An 18772-nucleotide genomic window follows, 5' to 3' on the forward strand; every position below is an offset into this window, starting at 1 on the left:
AGCAGAGGAAGGGAAAGAGAGAGAGAAGAGAAGTGGGAAATAGAGGGAGAAGGAGAGAGAGAGAGAGAGAGAGAGAGAGAGAGAGAGAGAGAGAGAGAGAGAGACTTTCATGCGGTGTTCCGAAGTCTAATCCTGGCTAACCTTGGGTATGACATGACATTTCTGCTGTGACATACAGCAGTCTGGCACAGTGTGGGAGGGCAGACTGCACCAGAGCCATGCCTTGGAGTCTGTATCTTGCCCTTATTTCCTATAGTACCAAGAAGGCCACAGGCCAGGGTGGGGGACATAAAACTCTGGGCCAATTTGTGGCTCATATTTATTAAAGTGATTTAACCACTGACTAAGTGGTATCCTCCTGACTTTCTTTTAATTACTAGTAGATATTGTAACATAAACCCCTTAAATCACCTTAAAGCCTCTTACAAGCTGAGCTGACCCTAGATTTGGATCAGTCCCAATCCGAGCAGTGGCTTTTCAAGGGATTTTAATCCCCAAGTGTTAAGGAATTAGAAATACTCAGACCACTTTACATGTAAAAATTGCAAATGTGTATTCCGTTTTCCAATGCTCTCCTGTCCCTTCCTCCCTGCTGAAGGTGGTCCACCTGGCCCGGAACCTGATCTACTTTGGATTCTACAGCTTCAGCGAGCTGCTGAGGCTGACGAGAACCCTGCTGGCTATTCTAGACATCGTCCAGGCCCCTGTGTCGTCGTATTTCGAAAGATTAAGCAAATTTCAAGATGGAAGTAAGAACTTTTGAGGATCGTGATAGTGTTCTTGCTATTAAGCATGACTGAGAAAAAAACAAACATATAGAGAAGTGGATTTAGTGTGTGTGAGCAGTCCCTTTGGGCACTGGCTCTTGATGGGGCGACATGATAACAGGGTGGACGTCCAAGCAATTTCCTCTAATAATAATGTGGGTTTTGTGTGTGTGTGTGTGTGTGTGTATAGTGTGTGTGTGCACATGTCTATGGGCACACATGCACTGGTGCGCATGAACATGTGTGTATATGCATGTACAGGCCTGAAGTTGACTTCAGTCAGGTATCTGTTTGGAGTGCTGTCCACTTTATTGATTGAGGCAGCATCTTCTGGGAAACCTGGAGTGCACTCATCCAGCTACTCTGGGTATTGCCCTAGGGAGCCCCTTGTCTCTGTTTCCAGAGTGCAGGGGCTACAGGCAGCTACCATGCCTGCTTAGCTTTGACATGGGTTCTGGGGATCTGAGCCATCAGACTTTCAGTAGTGGCCGTATCATAACCATGCATTTGTTTGTAGTGGTGATTACATTAGGTTGGAAAGTTGTTTCTAGGAGTTATAAGGAAGTGAGCAGGCTGGACACATCCCTATGAGGATGAGAACAAAGGGGGGTTGGGCAGATCTGCAGTACAGTTAGAATTGAACCTCAGCATGACACATCGAGGGTCTGAGCTGGGGTGGCCCTTCGGAGTTGTCACACACGGAGACAAGAGGGCCACATATGTCCTTGTGATCTTGTGATCGTCATCTGTTAGCTTCTGGCTTTATGGAAGAAAATGTGTGACACTGGAGAAGGTGGGACACCCTGCTGAGGAGTATGACATGAGGAAGGGGGGACACCCTGCTCAGGAGTATGACATGAGGAAGGGGGGACACCCTGATCAGGAGTATGACATGAGGAAGGGGGGACACCCTGATCAGGAGTATGACATGGGGAAAGGGGGGATACCCTGCTCAGGAGTATGACATTGGGAAGGGGGGGGATACCCTGCTCAGGAGTATGACATGGGGAAAGGGGGGATACCCTGCTCAGGAGTATGACATGGGGGACGGTGGGACACCCTGCTCAGGAGTATGACATGAGGAAGGGGGGGACACCCTGCTCAGGAGTATGACATGGGGGACGGTGGGACACCCTGCTCAGGAGTATGACATGGGGGACGGTGGGACACCCTGCTCAGGAGTATGACATGAGGAAGGGGGGACACCCTGCTCAGGAGTATGACATGGGGAAGGGGGGATACCCTGCTCAGGAGTATGACATTGGGAAGGGGGGGGACACCCTGCTCAGGAGTATGACATGAGGAACAGGGGACACCCTGCTCAGGAGTATGACATGGGGAAAGGGGGGATACCCTGCTCAGGAGTATGACATGAGGAAGGGGGGGGACACCCTGCTCAGGAGTATGACATGAGGAAGGGGGGACACCCTGCTCAGGAGTATGACATGGGGGACGGTGGGACACCCTGCTCAGGAGTATGACATGGGGGACGGTGGGACACCCTGCTCAGGAGTATGACATGGGGGACGGTGGGACACCCTGCTCAGGAGTATGACATGGGGGACGGTGGGACACCCTGCTCAGGAGTATGACATGGGGAAAGGGGGGACACCCTGCTCAGGAGTATGACATGGGGGACGGTGGGACACCCTGCTCAGGAGTATGACATGAGGGAAAGGGGGGATACCCTGCTCAGGAGTATGACATGGGGAAAGGGGGGACACCCTGCTCAGGAGTATGACATGGGGAAAGGGGGGATACCCTGCTCAGGAGTATGACATGGGGAAAGGGGGGATACCCTGCTCAGGAGTATGACATGGGGGACGGTGGGACACCCTGCTCAGGAGTATGACATGAGGAACAGGGGACACCCTGCTCAGGAGTATGACATGGGGAAAGGGGGGATACCCTGCTCAGGAGTATGACATTGGGAAGGGGGGGACACCCTGCTCAGGAGTATGACATGAGGAACAGGGGACACCCTGCTCAGGAGTATGACATGAGGAACAGGGGACACCCTGCTCAGGAGTATGACATGGGGAAAGGGGGGATACCCTGCTCAGGAGTATGACATGAGGAAGGGGGGGGACACCCTGCTCAGGAGTATGACATGAGGAAGGGGGGACACCCTGCTCAGGAGTATGACATGGGGGACGGTGGGACACCCTGCTCAGGAGTATGACATGGGGGACGGTGGGACACCCTGCTCAGGAGTATGACATGGGGGACGGTGGGACACCCTGCTCAGGAGTATGACATGGGGGACGGTGGGACACCCTGCTCAGGAGTATGACATGGGGAAAGGGGGGACACCCTGCTCAGGAGTATGACATGGGGGACGGTGGGACACCCTGCTCAGGAGTATGACATGAGGGAAAGGGGGGATACCCTGCTCAGGAGTATGACATGGGGAAAGGGGGGACACCCTGCTCAGGAGTATGACATGGGGAAAGGGGGGATACCCTGCTCAGGAGTATGACATGGGGAAAGGGGGGATACCCTGCTCAGGAGTATGACATGGGGGACGGTGGGACACCCTGCTCAGGAGTATGACATGAGGAACAGGGGACACCCTGCTCAGGAGTATGACATGGGGAAAGGGGGGATACCCTGCTCAGGAGTATGACATTGGGAAGGGGGGGACACCCTGCTCAGGAGTATGACATGAGGAACAGGGGACACCCTGCTCAGGAGTATGACATGAGGAACAGGGGACACCCTGCTCAGGAGTATGACATGGGGAAAGGGGGGATACCCTGCTCAAGAGTCATGTTGAGAGAGAGAGACATGGCCCTGGTGGTGGCAGCTGGGGGAAGCGGCGCTGGAGAAGGGACTCTACACAGAGCACAGTAACGGTCACTGTAGGACTCAGGACATGACGGGAAAGAAAACACAAGATTTCCAAGTTCAGGCATGAAGCGGGACCGTTTGATTGGGAATTTCAAATGAGGCACTTACAGAAAAGCTAAGGGATAAATTGCTGTTCCATAGCACAAGAAACCACCTCAGCCCTCTCTCTACCTTTAGTCCAGCTTGGGCCCCGAGTATAGCAAAGACTTAGTTACTGCAGCAGAAACAGGCATCAGTGGTCTGGACAGTTATCCTGAGAGCTCCAACTGCAAGGGCCTCTGGGAAAATGTCATGTAACTTTTTACTAGGGATATGAGCACATGTCTCTTCACCCCGGAGAGGACACTGAGGACAGACCAAAGGGATAATTCTACCAAAATCTAGCTTAGTGAACCAATGAGTTATTGAGTTACTTACAGGAATTTGTGTGACTCAAAAACGGCCCCTACCCAGCATGGGTAGCTCAGGCAAACTCTCCCTTGGAGCTTCCTTACAATTTCTGGCAGCTATGCAGAATGGAGCCTCCTCTTCCCAATTGCTTATTGCATTTATAACCTTAATGAGGAGACTTGTGGATTTTGTAAAGTTTCAGGAACTTCCTGAATCTTGTGTGTTTCATTTGCTTCTTTTGTCCTGTGAGTTTACCTCCTCTCTCTAGGAGGGGGAAGCAGCCCCATACTGTGAATGTCCCCATAGGCTCAGGTGTTTGCACACAGGCTTCACATTTGGTGTGTTATTTTGAACCTTGTTGGAGGAAGTGGGTCACTAGGGGTGAGCACCGACATTTATGGCCTGGTCCCACTTCCTGTCCTTGGCGATGTGAAGTCTTTCTCCCAGCATTCAGCTTAGTTTTCCCCGCCTAGCTCTATTCTGCCCTTTGTTAACCAATGGTAATAAAATATATTCACAGCATACAGAGGGGGAACCCACATTAGTGAGGAGTCTCTGTATCACGTTCCTACCTCCATGTCTTCACCACCATGGCAGGTTGTGCCTCTTTAAATTGTGAGCCAGAAAAAGACCCTTTCTCCCCTAAGTTGTTCTTTCTAGGTATTCTGTCACAATGGGAGAGAAATGAAGGGGGTTGTGTGATAACCACCCTCGGAAAGTTGAAATACTGAGAGTGCGGATGAGAACGTAGAGAGGAAGGGTTCTAGAAGAATCAAAGTGGTGACTTGGGAGCTTCTAGAATGAACAAGGCTGGAAGAGGGGGAAAGGGGATGTACCCTGGAGTCTTATGTTCAGAGGGAACAGACTATGTGGGCCCGAGCAGCATCACAAGAAAGAGAAGGACCCACATCTGTGCCCCCACCAGAGCCACTTTACAGATGTGTGCTGTAGACGTTGTCAAGTGAGGCTAAGCTTCCCTTTCCAGGCTCCGGTGGCAGCTGAGCATGCCCAAGACCCAGGAAGCTTAAGCCGGACAAAACCCCAGCATGTAGAGGGGAGGTGAGCAGAGTCCGACTGCAAGCCAAGTAGTCATTGGTCATTGATAGCTGCTGGGGGAGGGAGACTCACTTCTCTCTGAGGATGTGGTCCCTGCTAAGCTAACCATGCTCTAGTGGGTGGTACTACACCCAAGTGTATGGGAGCGGTAAAATTGTGCTTAATGTGTTAAGAAAAAGGACAAGAAGTTGGGGGCGGGTGTGGATCCAGGAGGAATTGTGGGAGAAGAAAGAATATGATAAAAAAAAATTGTACAAAATTCCCAAAGAACTAAAAATCAAACCACACAAACCAAACCCCTTAAATAACAACAACAGCAATCAAGCCAGCAAAGAAAAAGAATTCTCTTGGAGACAGGAACTGGCCCCAGTGCCCTGTCTTTTACCAGAAGGGGACATTCTGATCCCCACCCTCATCAATCTAACACTGTTTACTGTCTGTGTTATCAGTCAGGGAAAGAAATACTGTTTTTAGACAAGGGCATTGACTCCTGGCCTTTTGCTTAGCTTCACACTGCCATTTGCTCTCTGAGGTTTAAAGTGCCAACTGTGTGATTGATCTTTTGGGTTGAAGAATTACTCAGGAGACACTTTCTTTCTTTCTTTCTTTCTTTCTTTCTTTCTTTCTTTCTTCCTTCCTTCCTTCCTTCCTTCCTTCCTTCCTTCCTTCCTTTCTTTCTTTCTTTCTTTCTTTATTTTTTGTCACACATAGAAGTGACAAAAAGCACATGAGCACAATGGCCGACAAATGGGACATCTGGGGTATTAATTGCAAGTAGTACATTTATTAAATTATGCAAGTGTGTGCATATGTGTCTTTGCATATGTGCATGTGTATAGGTGATATGTATGTTTTCATGAGTGTGTGGTGTGTGTTTACACGTGTATGTTTGCATGTATGAATGTACATATGTAGTATGTGTTTACATGTGTGCATGCTTGTGTGGTGTATGCATTTGCATGTGAGCATGCATGTGTATGTGGTTTGTGTGTGTGTCTGATGTGTGTGCATGTGCTCATGTGTGTGCTCATGTGTATATAGTTTGCGTGTGTGTATGTGAGGTGTGTGCATGTGTTCATGTGTGTGCAAGCACATGTGGGCATATCTGTGTTATGCAGCATGTGGAGGCCCAAGGTTGATGTCGGGAACTGCCCTCCATCACGTTTCTGCCGGCTACCCTGAGGCAGGGTATCTCAGTCAAACCCAGAGCTAATCAGTGTGGGTATGGATGGTCTCCCTTGCTAGCTTGCTCTGTGGTTCTCTCTGCCTTCTGTGCTGGAATTACACATGACTTCTAAGTATTTGATCTTGGGTCCGCATACTTCTGCAGCAAGTACTTTAAACTGAGCCGTCTTTCTGTTCCCAGATTTTACTTCTTACCAATGCTTATAATCAAGGTTACCCTACAACTGTGACTCTCGCTCTTTCCTGTGCTTCCCCTCCTCATTCTCTACTCTTCTTTTTAAGAAACATTAATATCCACACATACATGCACTGTGCTTACACCAAGCCCTCTCCCTCATTCCCTTCCCTCCAGCTCCTCATCTATCTCCCGTTTAGCTCTCCCAACTTTATGTGTTCTCTTTCTAATTTTGTTTGTGCCTTTAACATTATTTTAATTAGTTAATTTTTAATGAAACACCTAAAATTACATTATTTCAATCTTTCCTTTTCTTCCTCCAATCCTTCCCCCATACCCCACTCTCCTCAAGTTGGTGGCTTATTTTGATTTTATTATTATTGTTATACACACATGTAAGTGCATACATTTACACACACAACCTTCTGAATCTATTCAGAGTGTCTTGGGCATGTATGATTTCAGGCTTATCCCCAAGAGAAGCTCAATTTTTCCTCCCTCGGTGGTCATTAGTTGCCTGTAGTTCTTCGTTTAGGAGCTGCACACCGTGTGTTTCCTTCCGTGTTAGCGCAGTGTTTGTTGACTAGCGTGTCTGTCGATACGGTCCCTGCTCAGGTCTTGTCTAGGAAGCCATGTTGTTGCGGTATTATGGGTGCAGCTTATTGTCATTTCTAAAAGACACAAGTTCACAGCAGTCTTCCCAATCCTCTGGCTCTTACAGTCTTCCTGTTCCCCTCTCCATGATGCTCCCCAAGCCTTGAGTGCAGGCGTTGTAGATGTATCCACTGGGGTGGGCCCTCTGCGATCAGTTATCATTGCAATGTGATCAGTTGTGGTTTTCTGTAATGGTCTCTGCTTGTTGCAAAGAGAGGTTTCTTCGATGTGGGGTGAGACCTACATTTTTCTGTGGGTATAAAGAGTCTTATAACACAGCTAGAAATCACACTGGTGCAGTAGAGCGTCAGTGGTAGTTTCTCTTCTAAGATCCATGATTTCACCAGTCCTGGGCAGTTGGCTGGGTTTCTTGTACCAGGTAAGGTATCACTCCTCTTGAGCAGTCAAATTAGATAACTGTTGTTAAGTCATTATCTGAGTGCCATGCCATTATCACGTCTTTAGAGCTTGTCTTACTTTTCTATTGCCATGACAAAAACATCATGACTACCACAACTGATAAAAAGAAAGTAATTTGGGGGCCTACAGTTCTAGAGGGTTAGAATCCATGACCGTCATATCCTGGTAGCAGCAGCAGGCAGACAGGCAGTCAGGCGGGTGGGCGGGCGGGCTTGGGGATAGAGCAGTAGCTTCTGTCTACTGAGAACTTACGTCTGATCCACAAACACTAGATAGAGAGAGCAAACTAGGAAGTTGTGATCTTTTGAAACCTCAATGCCTACCCCCAGTGATACACCTCCTCCAACAATACCACGCTCCCTAATCCTTCCCCAAACAGCTCCACCAACAGGGGACCAAGCATTCAAATACAGGAACCAATGGGGCCATTCTCATTCAAACCACCATAGGCCATCTTGCCTTGCTGGTCGTTGTGATTTGTAGGAATGGCGACGGGGTAGGAACATGCTTTACTCCTTCAGCAGCTGGCACAGTGCCTTCTGGTGCTATGAAAGCTAGGCTCTCTGAAGCGTTTATGTTAGGTACAGCCTTAATCTTCCGAGTCCTGTGCCCAAAGTGTGTGGTGTCTTCAGCCTTAGAGACGTACCTTCTATCTCTTCTATCTAAGGGCCACAGCAATAGCCTATATTGTTTTGGGAGTCACTTGGACTACCTTAACCAACTGTTAAGTGGAAGTTTCTCATGCCTGGTACTGGAATTTTTGTTAGATAGTCTGTGGTTCTTGTGGGATCATTGTCAGCCGAAGTGGCATAAATTCATTTAATATACGTATGTGTATACATGCAAATATAAAATAACATGATCCCCCAAGGCATTATCAAACATCCTTGATGTTATTTGTCCCCCCTTCTCCCCCACCCCCCACCGTAGCCCCCCTTCTTATCTGCTGACCGATTGGTTCTGTCTGGGTTTGGAGAGGATACTTGCCGACGGCATTGGACTCTGGCCACTGAGTACCGTCAGGTCCAGTGAGGCATCTGGTTAGGGCTAGCCTTTCTATTCACAGCTGTCCCCTAGCCCTTAAGGCAGAATCTAGCAAGATAACAGATCACAGGACACAGAGAGACCAGACAGCCAAAAGTTTCTTTATATCCCCTACTGTTTTGCTTTTCCATAACTGCATCTTCTTGGGGTTTTCCACCGTTCTCTGACACATGGGCCTGTGCCAGTCAATGACTGTCATATCTGTACCAGAGAATCCAGGGAACGACTAGAAAACTCCATGGAGAATTCCGTTCTGTGTGGCTTCCTTCTCTGAGACTTCAGGTCCGGAGATTGTCCTTGTGCCGTTCCTTTTGCTGTGACGAAGGACCCTAGAAACAGGCAACTCGGGAGAAGGACCTTGTTCTCAGTTCCAGGTTCTAGTCCATCACTGTGCAGGGAGTTACAGATGCCAGGGCACGAGACAGTTGGTCACATGACATCTGCAGTGAAGGAAGGAGAGAGAAATGCTTGCTTGCACACTTGCTCAGCTCCCGTTGTTCAGTTACACAGTCCAGGGTCCAGCCAACGAACTGGTGCCGCCTGATTTCCGAGTGGTGTTTCCCATCTCAGTAAACCCAGTTAAGAGCCCTCTTGGCCAGGCGTGCCCTAGGCCAACCTGAGCTAGGAAATCCCCCCTGGGTCTCTTCCAAAGGATCTAGGCTTGTGCTGGGATCACCCTCCATCACTCTCCTACCTGACTCACTGAGGAAGGGTCTCTCAGTCAAACGCAGAGTGCACCGATAGGGCTAGTCTCCATAGCCAGTTTGCTAACTAATCACAGAGATGAACTGCCTTGGGACCTAGAGGATAGGATACAGAGAACCATAATGTCCGAAAGGATCAGAGTTGCCTGGCTGATGTGTAGCCCGGTGGCCCAACACAGGTGGGGGAGAGGTTAGGAGCAAGATCGATGAGAGGCACTTTGGATATATGAGGACCCAGAGGACGCTTGTGTCGGGAAGGTTGGGGGAAAATTAGAGGGCCTGGTGGGCACTCTATCCGGCTTGCCCCTGCTTTCTTCCCTCCCTCCCTCCCTCCCTCCCTCCCTCCCTCCCTCCCTCCCTCCCTCCCTCCCTCCCTCCCTCCCTCCCTCCCTCCCTGTTTTCTTCCCTCCACCCCTCCTTCCTTTGTTTATGCTTTTTATTGAGCTAAGTTTCTCTGCACAGTCCAGGCTGGCTTCAGACTCAGGGTCCTCTTGCCCCAGCTTCTCATGTTCCAGGATTTGTGCACGACCTGTGGTGGAATTCTGTTCTCTACTTTTCTCAAGTTTCCCCGATAAGTCAGGACAAGACAGTTTGCATTTACTAAGACTTTTTGCTTATTAGATCGAAAAGATTAAAACAAGCAAGGCATTGTTCTGTGGCGAGTGGTTGTCCATCTTATCTCGGAAACAGGCTGTGAACCCCATTGTTGAATGTTTCATATTTCGAAATAGATGCTTCTTCCCTTCTTGTAGTCCCTTTGCCTCTGACGGGCACTCTGCTGTCATTCCACAAGGGCATCTTCCTAAATTTCATTTTCTGCTGCTGTCTGTAGCTCTTGCCATTTCTAGAGAATGAAAGCTCAGCCGCTACAGCGGTGCACAAATGCCTTTGTCACGTGAGGGTGACATCGTGAGTTTTTCTCTCCCTGGTCCTGCAGTATCACTACACACTCCCCAGCCTTCTCGGGCGAGCTGCATCTATACCTCAGATAATGCAGTCATGCGTTGCATGCTGTGTTTGGCCAATACATATTTGACCACATACAAGACTGTGTGTGCTCGTTAGCCTAGGTATACATCAGGCTGTATCATGTAGGTTTGTGTCAGTACCCTTGTGATGTTTGCCCCCAGTAGTTACTGAGGGTCACACTGTTGTCTGTAAGCTTTCCTGTCTTGTTCCCATCAGAACAATACATGTGACATGTCTTAGGTGAAGAAGTGTGAATCAGAAAGACAAAGCTTTTTGGACACCCTAACCTACAAATATATGTATTTATTTATTAATTAAAAAAATCTGTCTCTTATAATGACACTTCGGCCTAGATTATTCAGTAAGAAAGATTCGGATTTTTTTGAGCAAGAGACAATAGTGGGGCAAAAAGCTATGAGAACAGGTTCTGTTTCTGGTTCTAAAGTTGGCCTGTGCCGTGTCTAGTGATACAACTAACATATACTTATTTGTTTTACACAAATATTTATTTAGTACAGTGTACCTGACTATACATAAATTGTATGCTGTTCATAGATATACATAAATTTGAATATTAAAATAGCATTCCAAATATGATTTGTAAAATATTATTAAATGGAAAGGTAACTTAGTAAAGGATTTGTTATGCAAACACAAAGATCAGAATCCCCAGAATCCATGTATAGAAGTCAGCAATAGCAGTGTGTAGTGGAATCCCAGCTCTGAGGAAGCTGAGGTAGCTTGAGTCTTGGGGCTCACTAGTCATCTAACCCAGCCTACTTCATGAAACTCCGGGCCAGTGAGAAACCCTGTTTCAAATCAACCAACCAACCAACTAACTAACCAGCCAAACAACCAGCCCACTAACTAACCAACCTACCAACTAACCAACTAGCCATTCAACTACCTAACCAATCAACTAACCAACCAACCAACCAACCAGTCAACCAACCAATCCATCAACTAACCAACTAGTCATCTAAACACCTAACCAATCAACTAACCAACCAACTGAATAATCAACCAGCCAACTAAACAACCAACCAATGAACCAACAAACCAACTATCCAGCCAGTCAACCAAACAACCACCAAGAAGTTGGATAGTACCTGAGAATGACGCTTGAGGTTGACCTCTGGTTTGTACAACCACGTAAGTATATACAGACTTGCATACACACGTGCACCCACATGAACACATTTTCAAACACACAGGCACCCATGCACACACACATCCCCCACACCCCTCCACACATGCATGCATGCGCGTGCAGACACACACACACACACACACACACACACACAGCTTGTAAGCTTTTTAAACATACAAGGAATGGAAAACAACATGATAAATAAGTAGCTCCAAACACTGGTATTTTGTACCTTTGATTCTGTCTGGCCACTCGCAACAAACCTTGGCCATTTTGCACCATTTTAGCAGAAGATTCAGATGGTCACTGTTTCCTGTGGCAGTCGGTACTCTTAGGAGGACTTACAGGGTGAGGTGTACACAAAATTTATGTTACGAGACGGGGTTACTCTACAACATTTCTACAGTTCTCTCCGTCAGGGGTTGCTCATAATCATTGCACAGAATTTTTGAATACTTTCCAATCACTTTGATGCAACAGATATGGAAGAGTCATTGTTCTGTGAGATGTGTCAGAGGCAAGCAGAACCATGTGTAGATTTGAGCTCTCTCCCCATCCCCAACACTAACTTAACCAGTACACAGCAGGAGAGCAGGTCCTCCCCGGCTCTCTCCAACACCAAATTAACCAGTATACCGTGGTAAAGCATCTCTTTGGCTGCACATGGAGGAGTCTACGCCTCTCTCTGAAGCTGTGAGGAGGTCCTGATGCCTCTGAGGAGTGGTCTAGACACTGCACCTCACACTAATGTATATGGGATTCCATATATATAGGGAACGTATATTTCCCCACACCTGAAAAGTCAAACGAGAAAAAAGAAAAGGTACCTTATGTGTGCGTGATTCCTATGAGAATCCACAGGGCAGATTGCTTTGGTATTGGAGTGGGGAGAACTTTGAGGGGCCGACTCTAATGGGGCATGAAGAGCACTCTGGGTGGCAGGAATGTTCAAGCCTGGATGGCATCTGCTGTGTCTGTGCGTGCACTTTTGTGTGAACCCTGCAGACCTCACATCTGAGGCACCATGTTCCCTCCCAGTCACAGAGCAGTACGGAGTCCACAGTGGCTCATCTGGCCAGCTGGGAAGCATTAAGTTTGGCAGATTAAGATCCTGAGGTTTCGAATACCGAAATGTCAGTGTTTGACAATGATGGGACATGGAGCTTGGCCACGTTCCGTGCAAATCCTTCCATGTCTCTAGTATAGGGGATGGGAAATCATTTCCTCCCAAGACGTCATCCAGAGATGACAGATGATGAGGGCCTCAGTTCCTCCCATTGCTGCGTAGAGAACACACCAACACAAGCAAGCTGGGGGAGGGGATGTTATTTTATCTTGCGCTTCCGGCTCTTAGTAGTCACTAAGGGACTCGAGGCAGGAACCATGGAGGAATACAGCTGACTAGCTTGCTCAAATAGTTTGCTTATGCAGCCCAGGTCCACTGGTCTAGGAATGGTGTCACCCACAGTGAGCTGGACCCTCCCACATCAATCACCAGTAATGACAAATGCACAGGTCAATCTGACAGAGAAGTCCTTCCTCAATTAAGACACCCTCTTTAGGTGACTCTAGATAACATGCAAAGAGGACTTAAAAAAATACAAGTTAGCTCTGGGTAAATTTCAATTCTCTTGTCTCATGCACCTGTTAATAATTGTCGAACCCAACTGTGATTTGTGATCCTGCCCCGCAGGGCGATTTGTGCAACAGAAAACTTTTAGTTTGTGCAGCTTCAGTGTTGCACACATTTCTCACCGCTACCCACTCTTCTGAATCTGGTGAGAGACACTTGACTCATTGGGATAATAGAAACAAAAGCATCTTCCTGAGGGATCCTCTGATTGCAGAGTTCTCTTGAGAATCAGAGGTCACCTTTCTAAACATATCCCTCCTCATCACTTCCTTTTCTTTTCTATTGTTTTGTGACAGGGTCTCTATACAGCCCTGGCAGTCCTGGAACTCGCTCTGTAGACCAGGCTGGCCTCAAACTCACAGAGACCCACCTGCCTCTGCCTCCCGAGTGCTGGCATTAAAGATGTGCGCCACTAAACCTGATTGTTTTTATTTTTAACTTAGCAATGATGATTCCCATTTTCTCAAATCTCTCAACACACTGTATCAGTTCAAATTATTGATGTTGAGTTAAGTATTAAAAAAAATAATGGAAATTCTAGGGTGCCGATTTTCCAGAGAATTACAAAGATATGTGTTAACTCCTTAACTGGACAAGTGTAAATGTTAATTAATTGTAGTTGAGAAGTAGTGAGAATTTTTTGCAACATTAAGGACTGATCACCTTGGACTTGTCTCCAAAGTCTAGAATTAGAAATTTTCCTGTAGTAAATGGATATAGGATTCCCTACACATCTGTGCCTGTGTGCAGTGGATATGTGACTCTCTGAATGTCTGTGATCTGTGCAGTGGGCACGGGACACGCTGCATGCCTGTGATCTGTGCAGTGGACATGGGACATGCTGCGTGCCTGTGATCTGTGCAGTGGACATGGGATTTGCTGCGTGCCTGTGATCTGTGCAGTGGACATGGGACACGCTGCGTGCCTGTGATCTGTGCAGTGGACATGGGACACGCTGCATGCCTGTGATCTGTGCAGTGGACATGGGACATGCTGTGTACCTGTGATCTGTGCAGTGGACATGGGATTTGCTGTGTGCCTGTGATTTGTGCAGTAGACATGGGACATGCTGTGTGCCTGAGATTTGTACAGTAGACATGGGACATGCTGCATGCCTGTGATTTGTGCAGTAGACAGGGGACACGCTGTGTGCCTGTGATTTTGCAGTGCTGGGCTGATGTCTTTAAGCTGCAGAAGTTCAGAGCATCAGCATTCCTCATCACAGGCAGAAAACACAGCATCTTTAATTGGAGACCTCTGAGTTGGTTATACATGGAAATGCCAGGAGAATTCTGCGGTCCTCTTGCCACAGGCATGTGAGGATATGGGAGGCTGGGACTGCAGTCTCCTATCTTCCTGACTACACGTGTTACACATTAGGATGTTTTGGGCATCTGGATTTTAATTTGTTGGTGACAGGATCTATATTTTGGGAGGAAAAGAATTGTCTAGGTTAACCTTCTTTATCATAATCATTTTATTAGATGGTTGTTTTCCATGCCCATCTAAGTAAGATGCAGACACTGTGGGTGCCCCGGATTTCTGTGTGAGCCAGGGGTTAACAAAGGAGCCTGTTCCTCATTAGTGTGAAAAGATGTCCCTTGGTGGCGAGCCCGTGAACATGATCAACAGTAGGGCAAAGACACTAGTTGGCCCCAGTGCCGTAAAACCTCACCGCCTGTGACCATCGGCACATATGCAATGCCTTGCCAAGATGTGGGCCGCGCAGTGATCTGGGACCCACGGTCTGGTTGTTTGAGAGTCCTGGACAGTGGAGCCTCTGCCTCAGGATAGAAAGCAGAGGGCTCTCACATCTTTGAGCAGCATCCACCTTCTGCGAGCCTTGTATATTCCTTTTATAGAATTATTTCACTACCTCCCTTTTTTGTCATCTAAGTGGCCATAAAACAAAAATTCTCAGGACTTCAAAATGAAAACCCAAGTTCATGTCTGCCTGGAGTTCGCCCATCAGAGAAATGGTAGGGTTCCATGAACTCGAAATCATGTTACTGGAGGGGTTCCCTCATTATCTCAGTCGACTGTGCATTGGATGGAGGTGATAAATTCAAAGACAGGGTTTCTCTGTGTAGCCCTGGCTGCCCTGGAATTCGCCCTGTAGACCAAGCTGCCCTCAAACTCACAGAGATCCGCCTCCCTCTGCCTTCCGAGTGCTGGGATTAAAGTTGTGTGCCACCACCACTGGGCTGGTGGCCGCCACCTTTTCATGGTGTATTTGTGTGTAGTTACCATTGCTCCTTGCTGTCTGGCCCATGCACATTTCTTTTTAGCCATCTTTTAAATTTGTTATTTGTGTCTCAATCCTGTGAGCATTCCCACAGTTTACATTCTTTTTATTACTCGGAGTTCTGTTTCCATGCACTTAATTTTTATCCCCCTTCCTCTTGGTTTACACCCTCTGCATTTCTGGAACATTCTTTGCCAGATGCTGAAGCCTTTACTTCAGGCAGAACTTCATGAACATCCAAGAAGCCAAGACCACTGTTAGCAAAGAAAAATTGACACGTGTTCTTCTGAGTTCAGTTGCTTGTGGTAGGGGCTGAGGTGCAGGAAACTAGATGGGACCTAAGTTGCGAGAGTGCCAGGGTACTCCCTTGACTGATGAGGAGGTGTGGGTGCAAATTGTGCCATAGTGTGGGTGGAGAAAATTGATGAAAAGTCAAACTCAGAGGGAATGGCAGGCGGCTGTTCCCCAGCAGACATGTTTGAGCTTCTCATCTGTTTCTGTAGTGGCCTCAGATAAGATCATTCTTCCTAGTTTCTGAGTGATGGATTCCTAGCTAGAGGATAAGGGAATGCAAGCTTATTGGAGAATTTGATCGCACCCCCAAGCTCTTTTGTGTTATGAAAGCCCAAAAGCCCTTGGTCTGAGAAAGGAGGGAGTAGAGCATCTGACAGTTTGTACACTCTTGGTACCCAACCAGGACCTTTCCGCCACCCTGCAGTATTGATAATTACTAAAACCATGAGTTTTGCAGAAGATACTTTATTCCCTGGGCAGCCAGACTCCAATCCCTGTTTATCGGACCAAACAGAAAAAAATAAAGGTGGTTTGAGATGTAGGGAAACCACATAAGGAAGTGACAGCATTGGTGGCCCACATATGTGTAAACCTGAGTCTGGCCCTCCATGGGAGGCCTGTCTAGAAACTATCCTTGGCTGGGTCTGCTGCTCTGATGTCAGAGGTTCCACAGCTGACTTCCAGAGCACAGGTGAAGAGGTTGGTGTTAGCGTTGAACCAATTAAGACTATCTCCAAGTCTCTCTTACAAAACAAAACAACCAGCTAAAGCCCTTGAAACAACCCTTGTGGGTGACCCTCACCAAGGGATTTACAGAGTATGGGGGTGCTGTGCAGCGTGGAGTCTTGTTTCTCTATCATTGACTTAAGTCACTTCTAAAAGCAATAGGAGAGCCAGTGACAGTTGGAGAATCCACAGGGTGAACTTAGGGTTTCTCTGAGCTTCCAAAGAAGGCTTGTGCTCTTTGGGTTTTTTAATCCTCTTTTCTTTTGAAGCAGGCTCTTGTTATGTTGCCCAGGCTGGCCTAGAGCTTCTGGACGCTAGCCATTCCCCGGTCTAGCCTCTCACAGAGAGTGATGGGTGTCGTTCTCTCTCCCTGCTCCCTCTAGATTTTAAACTTTAGGGTTGGAACTTTTTGTAAGAAAGAGAAATGAGAACCTTATTAATTTGCTAATAGGGATTTTGTCACAGTCTTTGCCCATTATTGACTCGCTGCATCTTAGAGAGAAAGCCATCTCTTTTCCTGGTTTGTCAAACCGTTCTGTAACACAGAAACCTCTCTTCGCACGGCTACACCCTAGCTGTGATAATATTGGAGGAAAACAGAAACCCCCAGGATGCTGTGAGTTACATGCCGGGCTGTGAAGAATGCAGCCAGGTCCTCCTGATAAAATTAATAGCCGTGTTGATGCTGCGGCCACCGTGTTTGCACGTGTTCACTGAGTCCTCTTCTTGTGCTAGGCAACAATGTCATGAGGACCATCCATGGCGTGGGAGAGATGATGACCCAGATGGTGCTCAGCAGGGGCTCCATCTTCCCAGTGAGCGTGCCCGACGCACAGCCCAGCGTCCACCTCAGCAAGCAGGCGAGCCCCGGCGAGCAGGAGGATGTGACGGTGATGGACACCAAGCTGAAGGTCATCGAGATTTTGCAGGTGTGTCCTGTGGCTTGACACTGTATGTGTCTGTGTGTGAGGTGTCTCTGTATGTGTATGCATCTATGTTGTGTGTGTGTATGTGTGTGTCTGTCTCTGTGTGTGTGCCTATGTTGTATGTATGTCTCTGCGTGTATGTCTATATTGTGTGCATGTGTGTCTGTAGTACAGGTTCACATGGAACTTGTGGCCATCCTCCTGCCTTAGCTTTCTGGTTGCTGAGATTCCAGATGTTAGGCACTATATCTGGCTTCACTGTGTAATTGGTGTAATGTGGTTCTGAAATGCTATTGGTCTCATTTTACCCCGAAAAGCTACTGCCCCCCTCTTAGTATTGTTCTGAAGTGAAGAACAGAGCTGACAATAAATTTCACGCCGATGCTTCTTTGCACACTCACCTTGCTCTTTGTCCGTGGAAAGCACTAGTGATATCTAGCAGTTGTGGAGCACACTGAGAGCGATAAAATCACTTTCCTGTGTGATGTTTATTATCAGCTAGTATTGACCATGATTGAATATTTTGTTCATTTGAGAAAGATTTTTAAAGCAGGCATATTTATGATGAAATGAAATAAATGAAATCATTTTCTGTTTTTCAATTGCTTGAAACGTATTTGTGGATCCTATGTGTTTAAATTTCCTGTTGTTACAGGATAACGACACATTTGGTACACTCCTGTAATTCTAGCACTCAGGAGGCTGAGGCAGGAGGATTTCTGTGAGTTCAAGGCCAGACTGGGCAACAAAGGAAGACCCTGCTTCACTGCCCCCCTAATCGTTATTAACAAACTTGTTAATTGTTGATTTTATTACTTTGCACAATTACCCCTCTTTGTGTTTCTGAGAGGCTGGGGATTCCCCCCACCCTGAGTTAGCCAAGTCTAACTTCATCAGTTTAATGAGCTCAGTTATCCATGTGCCAGACCCCCACTATGATTTCTAGCATCTCCATCTGGGGTCAGTCTGAGAAGCAAGCGTAAGGTACCATTCCTATCATTTATTCCAGACGCAGAGGATGGAGCTTGTAGCTTAAGAATGTGGACAGAGTTTCCCAAATCTTTCGTCATCTTCTAATGTAGACAGCGCTACCAGAAATGAGCCAGCAGTCCTGGAAGGCTCTGTGCAGTTTTCATTCCAAGTAATTAGATTTATAATCATAAAACATTTCCCAGTTCCTCCAGAGTTCCCAAAGGCCGAGTCCTCAGAAATGTTGGCAGGCTTCCCCACCCTACGCTCATGGCCTTGAAAATTCATGCAGTGTTCTTAGCCTAAAGCTGAGAAAGGGATCGGAGGGGCCCCCAGGTCAGCCTCACCACTGATGCATGTGACCCATGGTCAACTCTGGTTTCAGCGATGGTGCCGCTCGCAGAGACATTGGGAGGTGGTGCTGTGTGGCTGCTCAGCACCTGACGAGTTTTCCCTGAACCCCTTTCACTGTCTGACCATTCACCCAGGATCTTCCCATTCCTGCTACCACCTACTACCTTCTCAGAACATCCCTTCAACAAACCTTGGCGGCTGCACTCACTGGCGACTGCCGGCTCTCTGCCTCCCCTCTTGACCTCATTTAAGAACATGGTT

General features: G+C 47.5%; 1 protein-coding gene across 2 annotated transcripts in view; it reads left to right on the forward strand.

Annotated features, from left to right (window-relative positions):
- The window catches only part of Itpr2 (inositol 1,4,5-trisphosphate receptor type 2), a 398346-nt gene that overhangs the window by 130669 nt on the left and 248905 nt on the right, over window positions 1–18772 (forward strand). For both annotated transcript variants that reach the window (XM_057792035.1, XM_057792044.1), the window contains 2 exons: window positions 599–749; window positions 16998–17191. In XM_057792035.1, the coding sequence (XP_057648018.1) occupies window positions 599–749; window positions 16998–17191 (345 nt within the window). The remainder of the gene's footprint in view (window positions 1–598; window positions 750–16997; window positions 17192–18772) is intronic.

Source organism: Chionomys nivalis, chromosome 1 (assembly GCF_950005125.1).
Source record: "Chionomys nivalis chromosome 1, mChiNiv1.1, whole genome shotgun sequence".
In the NCBI taxonomy this organism is placed as follows: domain Eukaryota; kingdom Metazoa; phylum Chordata; class Mammalia; order Rodentia; family Cricetidae; genus Chionomys; species Chionomys nivalis.